Source organism: Osmia bicornis, unplaced genomic scaffold (genome assembly GCF_907164935.1).
Source record: "Osmia bicornis bicornis unplaced genomic scaffold, iOsmBic2.1, whole genome shotgun sequence".
Lineage (NCBI taxonomy): Eukaryota > Metazoa > Arthropoda > Insecta > Hymenoptera > Megachilidae > Osmia > Osmia bicornis.
Window position 1 is genome coordinate 225,130 of NW_025791109.1, and position 9,791 is coordinate 234,920.

At 40.3% G+C, this 9,791-nt stretch overlaps 1 protein-coding gene across 1 annotated transcript; it reads right to left on the bottom strand.

The window, feature by feature from the left end:
- Positions 1-931: 931 nt before the first annotated feature.
- LOC114881623 lies at positions 932-5,216 on the bottom strand. Its single transcript, XM_046289475.1, has 2 exons — positions 2,604-5,216; positions 932-1,153 (listed from the first exon to the last, which is right to left on the bottom strand). Exons 1-2 carry the CDS (start codon positions 5,214-5,216, stop codon positions 932-934), a joined length of 2,835 nt encoding a protein of 944 aa, XP_046145431.1.
- Positions 5,217-9,791: the final 4,575 nt, after the last annotated feature.

Sequence of the window (9,791 nt, forward strand, 5' to 3'; positions counted from 1 at the left end):
TCCCCAACATTTCCGCCCGCCTTCGTCGATAGTACGAATAATCGTGAAGTTGGCTAATTCTCAGGGAACAAGCAGATTTTCGTTATTGGTCGCATTAAAGTAGTGGTCGGCGTGCGGACTTTGACAACGCGTACGAGGTTATCGTCTCCCGGGTATGCTTCGACGATCCAGCTGCAAGGAGGGATGTTTTCCGCGACCACCAGACAAAGGTCGCCAGATTTCGCGTTCGGTTGAGGTTGTGTCCACTTCGTTCGAGATTGCAAGTGCTGCAGATATTCGGTTGCCCAGCGCTTCCAGAAGTGATCTCTGAGCCGTTGTAAAAGTTGCCAGCAGGTCAGCCTAGAGATCTGCTCCTCTACTAGAGACGGTTCCGGTACGGCAGTGAGAGCGGCTCCTATTAAAAAGTGACCAGGGGTTAGTATTTCGAAGGAGTCAGAATCGTCCCCCAACGGGGCAAGAGGGCGAGAATTGAGGCACGCCTCAATTTGTGCGAGGACAGTGCTCATTTCTTCGAAAGTAAGTGCTGTATCTCCGATGACTCTCCTGAGGTGAAATTTCATAGATTTAACGGCAGCCTCCCAGATTCCTCCGAAGTGGGGAGCGGCAGGAGGGTTAAAACGCCATGTCGTCCCCTCTTGCGCCAGCACGCAGGTTAATCTCTCCTGCTCGAAGTTTGCTGCCTTGAATAATCTTCGTAGTTCGCGGTCGGCGCCGATAAAATTAGTGCCTTGGTCGCTGATAATCGTTGAACATTTGCCGCGACGAGAAGAAAAGCGGCGATACGCTGCAAGAAAGGTATCGGTAGTGTAATCGGATACTAGTTCCAAGTGCACGGCGCGTGTGGATAGACAGATGAAAACAGCCACGTAGGATTTCCGAGTTTTATAACCTCTTCCGGGGGCGATTTTTGTATGAAACGGCACTGCGTAATCTACGCCAGAATTCGAGAAGGGTCTTGAAGGCCGGACTCGCGAAGAGGGGAGGTCGGCCATTTGCTGTTGAGCCGTCTTAGCTCGCCATCGCCAGCATTTGATACAAGTGTGAATGTGATTCCGAACTGCGCGTCGTCCGCACAGAATCCAGTAGTTTTGGCGAAGCGTTCCCAAGGTAAGTTGTACTCCGCCATGAAGAGTATTATAATGTGCTTCTCGAACTAATAGATTAACGAGATGTCCTTTTTTAGGAAGAATGATAGGATGCTTCTCGTGAAAATCCAGAAGTGCGTTTTTTAGTCGACCTCCTACTCGAAGAAGCCCGTAGGGATCCAGAAAAGGGTTCAACCGAGCCAAGGGACCACGAGAGATAATAGCAGATTGCGATAGAAGAGATCTTTCCTTTTCGAAATCTATTTCTTGAAGGCATCTAATTAAGGTAAGTCAAAGAGCAATTTTTAGTTCGAGAGCACTTAGAATTTGCCCGTTTCTCTGTTCGTTTTTTGAATCGCGATGCCGTGTAATAAATCGTAAGCACCATGCAGTGACCCAGCAAAGCTTTGTCATTGAAGAATACCTACTCGCGAACTCTTCCAGAAACGAGATACCAGAATAGATTACGTTACTAAGTTTTGTTGCGCCTACTTCCTGTTCAGTAGTCATATTCGATAGAAGATAGCTATCTAGATTAGGTTCTGGCAAAGAAAGAAAAGAGGGTCCTTCCCACCACAATTTATGTAATTTTATTTTTTCTCCAGGTGTACCCCGAGAAGCGACGTCAGCGGGGTTTTCGGACGACCGAATATGTCGCCATGTAGCTTCGGGCAGAGAAGTTTGGATTTCTGAAACCCGATTTGCAACAAAGGTTTTCCATTTCGAGGGGTGCTGCTGCAACCAACATAGAACTATGGAGGAGTCAGACCAGAGATGCAGTTTACAATTAGGTAAGTCGAGAATATCCTTTACGCATTTCATTAAGCGAACCAGTAGCGTAGCGGCGCATAATTCTAAGCGTGGTAGAGAAACTTGTCGAAGAGGAGCGACGCGTGTTTTTGCTACGACCAGATTAACACAAGGCTTAGTTTTTGCATGTTTCGAACCTGTTCTTAAGTATATAACGGCAGCGTAACCTCTCTCCGAAGAGTCGGCGAAACCGTGTAATTCGTACGAATTGTCGTCGCGTTTCACCGTAATCCAGCGAGGAATTCTTAGTGAGGAAAGCAGACTGAGTCCCGAATAATATTGACGCCAGAAATAAGCCTTTTGTTCGGGCAGAGGGTCATCCCAATCTATGTTAAGAAGCCATAAGGATTGCATAAATATTTTTGCTAAAGTAATTACGGGAGCTAAGAGTCCCAAGGGGTCGAACAGACCAGCGATTTCTCTTAACACGGACCTTCGAGTGACCATTCCCTCTTGAGAGCGGGATCGGATTGAAAATAGGAAACAGTCCTGCGTGGAGTCCCATTTCAACCCTAGTAGAGAAGAAACTTCATCGAAATTGCACGAACGATTAGAAGAAGACGCTAAGTATTCTACAGGAAGATTTTTTAAGAGTTCGGGTTCGTTTGACGTCCATTTTCGTAAATTGAAGCCGCCCGCCCTCATCAACAATATTAACTGTCGCTGAAGAAGGCTGGCTTCCTCCTTAGTATCAACGCCAGATATTACGTCGTCCACATAAACGTCGCGAGTTATGCAATGAGCTGCAAGCGGATATGTTTCTTTCTCCTCCCGACTTAGTTGATGTAAAGTTCGAATAGCTAAATATGGAGCACAAGCCATCCCATAAGTTACCGTCGTAAGTTTATAAGTTTTCAAAGATTCGTCAAGAGTGTCCCGCCAAACGATCCTCTGAAAGTCACAATCCTCACCCGCTACCCGAATTTGCCGATACATTTTTTCGACATCTGCCGAGAAAACTATAGTGTACTTGCGCCAACGTAATAGTAAGGAGAAGATTTCGGGGAGGAGATTAGGACCTTTGTGGACCAGATCGTTTAGCGAAACGCCAGAAGAAGTTTTACATGAAGCATTGAAAACCACTCTGAGTTTAGTAGTTGAACTTGATTCGCGCATAACACCATGATGTGGTAAATAATACGTCGAACCCGGAGTTTGAATAGGTTCAGGGATGCGCTCCATATGCCCTAGATCGCCGTATTCTTTTAGAAATTCTCGATACGCGGTTTGCAGATCGACGTTCAGTCGAAAACGTCTTTCAAGTTTAGCTAGAAGAGTACAGGCAGCTCCCCTACTCTCACCTAGTTTCTCAGGAGAAGATTTAAAGGGTAAGCGAACGACATACCTGCCAGATTTATCTCGTTTATGTGTTTTAGAAAAGTGATCCTCACAGATAGTCTCTTCCTCAGTCAATTGATGGGAAGTCGAGAGAACTTCTTCGAGCTTCCAGAAACGAGTTAAAGTCTCTACTAATTCCGACTCTCTCATCAAGCACTGTAATGATATAGCCGAATTAGTTTGTGTGTCCGAATTCTCAGACTGCCTTAATGGCCCAGTTAATATCCACCCTAGCGTGGTTGCTTGCGCGACAGGAGTGTTAGGTGGACGGTGTTTCAAGCCCGCAGTTATTATTTGAGCGTAGATGTCCGCTCCCAGAATTAAGTTAATTCGTCTTGAAGACAAAAAGTTAGGATCGGCCGGTGTCAATCCTTCCAAGTAAGCTAGCGAGGCGGAACAAGAAGATTTAGCGGTTTGATACGAAGACAACCGCGGTAATACGTAAGCGTTGAGATTATACGAGATAGATTTATTCAAACGAGACATTATTCTCACAGAGACCCTACCTTTAGTGTAAGTTTGTGTCTTGCCGACACCGATAACAGGAATTTTCTCAGGTACTCTGCGTAAGTTCAAGAGCTGAGCCATGCTTTCCTCAATAAGAGATACCTCCGAGCAAGGATCAATCAAGGCGCGAACGATTATTTTATCTCCTCGGTCTGACTCCACCATAAGTTCAGCTGTTGCGAGCACGACAGAAACCGAAGAAATAGCCAAACAGGAAGTCATAGCACAGTGAGTTGATCTCTCAGTTACATCGGAAACCCGTTCCAACGGTAGATTCTCGGAAGCATTAGTATTAGATTCTGGTACCTGTGGAGGAAAATAATTGCGAGCAGCAGTAGGTTGTTCACAAGCATGATGAAGAGAAGTATGGTGCTTACCTACGCACAGTTGACAGCGTTTGGTAGACTTACAATTCGCGGAAGAATGTGGAGCTAAGCAATTATAGCATAGTCTCTTGTCGGTTACAATCTGCTTTCTCTCCCGCAGATTCATGCCCTTGTAGGTCGGACAGAAGAGTAGAAAATGCTCCTTGTTACAGATAGCGCAGCGACGATTCCCTTCTCCAGCGGTGTGCGTTGCGTGTGCCTTAAACCGTAAATTAGAATTAATAGGTTGCTTCTTTTCTTGTTTCAGAGTGTTGCTTGGTCCAGTAGGTGTGGTCGACGGTCCAGTAGGTCCCTCCACCGCTTCCAGCGCTCGTGACCGGGAGGTCATGAAGGTACGTAGTTGGTCGAAGGTTGACGGTTCTGCAGTCGATTCGAAAGAGGTCTCCCAGGCCATGCGTGTTTTTTGATCCAGTTTTTCGGTCGTAATAAAAACGAGCCAGTCGTCCCAGTATTGAACTGGCCTCTTCAGAGCTTCCAGAGCTCGAACGGCATCGGTTGTCCGGTTCATCAAGTTTTTGAGTTCTCGAGCCGATTCCTTCTTCATAGAGGGATGATACATTAAATTGGTTAAGTGAGAATTAATGAGAACTCTTAGATTTTGATAACGTTCAGTTAGCACGGCCCACGCCGTTTTGAAATTGTGGTCCGTAACCGGTATATTTTGAATCAAGAGCTCGGGCTCATCCGTTAAGCATGTCTTTAGATAATGGAGTTTTTCGACATTAGAGAGCGAATGGTTTTCTATTACGAGCGATTGAAATAGGTCACGGAAATTAGCCCAACAGCTGTAGTCCCCAAAAAATTTCGGAAGGTCTATTTTTGGTAAGGAATGCGGAGTTGCGTTTAATTGAGTTGGAACGGCCTTACCAGCAGGAACGTCGTCGAGCAGATCCAGCAGTATTGCCTTTTGTTGCACGTAGGCCTCTTCGCATGTTCCCATGTAATCCTGTTTAAAGTAAGGGCTTTCCGATCCAGTCTTCGAGTAAGCGTCCAGTATTCCATTATGATTCTCCGAAAAGGATGTCCAGTTTCGTTCCAGTAACTCCAATCGCGACGTTATCACTCCTTTTGTAATTTTTGCCGCACCCATCTTTTTCATGTTCTCGACCGTTAATTTAATCCGTTTAAACAGCTCAGCCTGCTTTGTAACGAACGATTCCATTGTTTCAGATACAAAAACTGTACACACGCGAGTCGCGAGTTCCAACCAGGTGTTGATTGCCGAGCGCGAGGTCAAGGACGTCCGTTATTTTCGAACGTTAATCTCGTTAAGAGATTAATCCAGTTAATTTTAAGCCGATTAGATTTAATTGTAAAGGCTTCACTCACCTCGATTTATCCGGCTCGAAGGACCAATGTTTAAAGTTCGAAAATTAAAATGAGTAATCGGATGGTGAGTGAGGTTTTAGGTAGAATAAACTCCAGTTTTTAATTAGTTATAGCTTTAGGTTTTAATTGATTAATTATAGCTTTAGTTTCTAGTTTTTGTTTAGTTAACAATTGAAGATTTGTTAGATTTGTAAAGTGTTAGATCTTGTAGATTTATAATAAACCAGTTTGATTTTATTAGCTCGCTCTTGTCGTTCTTTCACTTAACCGTTCTCTTCGTCGTCTGAATTTCTAATAATTCTCGTGAGAATCAGTGGTCGCACAAGTGAGCTCGAAAGTTTGGTAGAGTGGGGAGAGCGACGAGAGCGAGCGCCTCATTAGTGACATTAATGTAATTTCAAGTAAGTGTTACCGATACGTCGGTAATTAAGATCCCCAACAATATGTAATATACATTTAATCACAATATCATTCTTAGTATATCTACATTAGATATAATGTAATATACTGATACCTTCCTACAGATCAATGTACATTTAGTGATAATCTCATTATTACTATATCTGCATTAAATATGTAGTATACATTACATAACAATATCATTATGACTGTATCTGCATTAGATATGTAATATACATTTAATAACAATATCATTATTACTATATCTACATTAGATATAATATGATATGCTGATAGCTTCCTACAGATCAGTGTACATTTAATAACAATATCATTATTACTATATCTGCATTAGATTTGTAATATACATTTAATAACAATATCATTATTACTACATCTGCATTAGATATAATGTAATATACTGATACCTTCCTACACATCTATGTACATTTAGTAACAATATCATTACTACTATATCTGCATTAGATGTGTAATATACGCATAATAACAACATCATTATTACTATATCAGCATTAGATATGTAATATACATTTAATAACAATATCGTTATTAGTATATGTGCATTAGATATGTAATATGCATTAAATAACAATATCATTATTACTATATCTACATTAGATATAATGTAATATACTGATACCTTCCTACAGATCAGTGTACATTCAATAACAATATCATTATTACTATATCCACATTAGAAATAATGTGTTCTCGGCGAGAATTAGAGTTTTCGGAAAAGGCGTGGATTCCGTCTTTTAAAAGCCGTGGGCGTCGAGGAGAAGATGAACGACACAGCTTAGTGGTCACTAATTGTGTATAACTTATAATTTTTACACAATGAGTCGTGTATCAACCACTACAAAAACACACTTGTGTTTTAATTTGGGATTACACGATTCACAGACTTCACGGTGCAAGGCACTGAATTGAAATTAAAAATGCTCTAAACTCGAGTAAAGATAAAGCTCTTGGTCGTTGTTGCCGCTTGATAATCGCTCGCTGAATTGCTTTCGCATTAATGCCGTAACGGTTCGAATTTAGGAGTTTTAATATTGGTGAGCGCTCGGATCGGTGGTTAGACAGCGCAGCAGCGATTACTTTTATTTATTTGGTGAAGACGGGATTATCGACCCATGTTACCGACCGAGATATTCGTACGAGTTTGAAGTGCGAAATTCGTACACGTACATATGTTGTAAAGATGCAGAAACACCGTGGCCCCTTTCTTTCAGGTAACTCTGCACTATTCTAAGCTGTATTCACTATTCCGAGCTGTAAATGCCACTTCCAGCGCAGCTGCGCAAAAGAGGAACAAGAAGAAGAAGAAATATCTCGGAATATTTTTCCTTGAGGTAAATCCGCAAATATCTCGGAAACAGTGCGAGCTATGGCAAAATGTTGCGAGACCACCTTTGTAGGAAATTAAATTTCCTACTATTTATGTTCGATGACATTTTTTGATCAGATGCGTAGTTTTCGAGATATATCGAGATATTTAAATGTTCCGAAGCCGTACCAACATTATGAGCAAGATGAAGCACTGTCGCCCCTTTCTTTGAGGTAACTATGCACTATTCTAAGCAGTATTCATTATTCCCAGCTGTAAAAGCCACTTCCAGTGCAGCTGTGCAGAAGAAGAACAAGAAGAAGAAGAAATATCTCGGAATGTGTGCGTATCGCCCCTTTCCTTGAGGTAAATCTGCAAATATCTCGGAAACGGTGCGAGCTATCGCAAAATGTTAAGAGACCTTTTTTTGGCATAGCTCACACCGTTTCCGAGATTTTTGCAGATTTACCTCAAGGAAATGGGCGTCACGCACATATTCCGGGATATTTCTTCTTCTTCTTGTGCTTCTTCTGCACGGCTGCACTAGAAGTGGCATTTACAGCTGTGGGAACAAATCAGTATATTACATTATATCTAATGTAGATATAGTAATAACGATACTGTTATTATATGTACATTGATCTGTGGGAGGGGATTAGTATATAACATTATATCCAATGTAGATATAGTGTCAACGATGGTGTTATTAAATGTACATTGGTCTGTGGGAAGGGATCAGTATATTACATTATATCTACTGTAGATATAGTAATGACGATAATGTTACAATCTATGCACTGATCTGTGGGAAAGGGTCAGTATATTACATTATATCTAATGTAGATATAGTATAAATGATATTGTTATTCAATGTACATTGATCTGTGGGAAGGAATGAGTATATTACAGTTGATTTAATGTAGATAAAGTAATAATGATATTGTTATTAAGTGTTTATTACATATCTAATGTAGATATAGTAATGACGATAATGTCACAATCTGTGCATTGATCTGTGGGAAGGGATGAGTATATTACATTATATCTAATGTAGATATAGTAATAATTGTTAATTCATCACGTTTAGTTTAACGCGAAGTTGGGTAGCTTAATGTTGATGGTATTAACTCCCAAATGATTAACAAATTGTAAGAGTTAAATATATGTTGTCTTTAATTGTGATACACATGTGACTTGGAAAATAGAAATTTTATTTTTTAATACAATTATACGTTTGGCTCGTTAGATACATCAATCTGTTCGATGATTCTGTTTGACGAATGTAGTTGTTCTACGAGAGTGTTCTGAACTATAATGAAGTTGTTCTACGAGAGTGTTCTGAACTGTAATGAAGTTGTTCTACGAGAGTGTTCTGAACTGTAATGAAGTTGTTCTACGAGTGTGTTCTGAACTGTAATGTCTGATTAGGGAACTTGTTTCCGGTTTTTATGTTCTGGTCAAGGAGTACAAATTTCGGGCGAAGCATTCCTATTGGCCTGATTTTAGTGGAGGTGGAAAACTGTTCCTTATTCGTTGTCAGGGTACATGGTGGAAGTTGGTGAAAATTGTCGCGTGGAAAGGGCGAAGGTACGAAGCCTACGTAGCTGGTTTTTCCAAGTTCCATGTATGTAGGGTGACGTTGGTACCGGAATGGTACCGTTAAGTTTGGTCGAGCGGTTTATGATTACTGACTAATTTAAGATTCTGTCGAACGTTTTATGGCGGATTTAGCGACGTTGATTTCCAGTAATATAATAATAAAATAATCTAAAGGTTCGACGACGGTAGATGTATTGTGATTAATTTGAAAGAAAATATATAAAGTTTTGAAAGGGACAGATATAATGGTAAAGTTTGCCAAAAATTCTGGAGGCGACGATTATGATCTATTGTTAGGACTATTGCTGATTTAACAATAATGATATTGTTATTAAATGTTTATTACATATCTAAGGTAGATATAGTAGTGACGATAATGTAACAATCTGTGCATTGATCTGTGGGAAGGGATCAGTATATTACATTATATCTAATGTAGATATAGTAATAATGATATTGTCATGAAATGTACATTGATCTGTGGGAAGGGATCAGTATATTACATTATATCTAATGTGGATATAGTAATAACGATACTGGTATTATATGTACATTGATCTGTGGGAAGGAATCAGTATATTACATTAGATCCAATGTAGATATCGTAATAATGATATTGTTATTAAATGTACACTGTTCTGGCGGAGTGGATCAGTATATTACATTACATCCAGTGCTGATATAGTAATAGTGGTATTGATGTTAAGTGTATATTAAGTGCACATTAGATATAATGTAATACACTGATTCCTTCCTATAGATCAGTATACACTTAATAACAATATCATTGTTACTATTTCTGCATTAGATATGTAATATACATTAAAAAACAATACCATTATTACTATATCTACACTGGATATAATGTAATATACTGATCCACTCCCGCAGATCAGTGTACATTTGTTAACAATATCATTGTTGCTACATCTACATTAGAAATAATGCAATATACTCTTTCCTTCCTGCAGTTCAATGTACATTTAATAA

Excerpts from the sequence above, each read along its gene's own strand:
- LOC114881623 (XM_046289475.1), bottom strand. The coding sequence starts at position 5,216 with ATGGGTGCGGCAAAAATTACAAAAGGAGTGATAACGTCGCGATTGGAG. Across the intron at positions 1,154-2,603 it reads GCGACGTTTATGTGGACGAC|TTCGAGAAGCACATTATAAT; the intron begins GTAATATCTGGC and ends TTAATCTATTAG.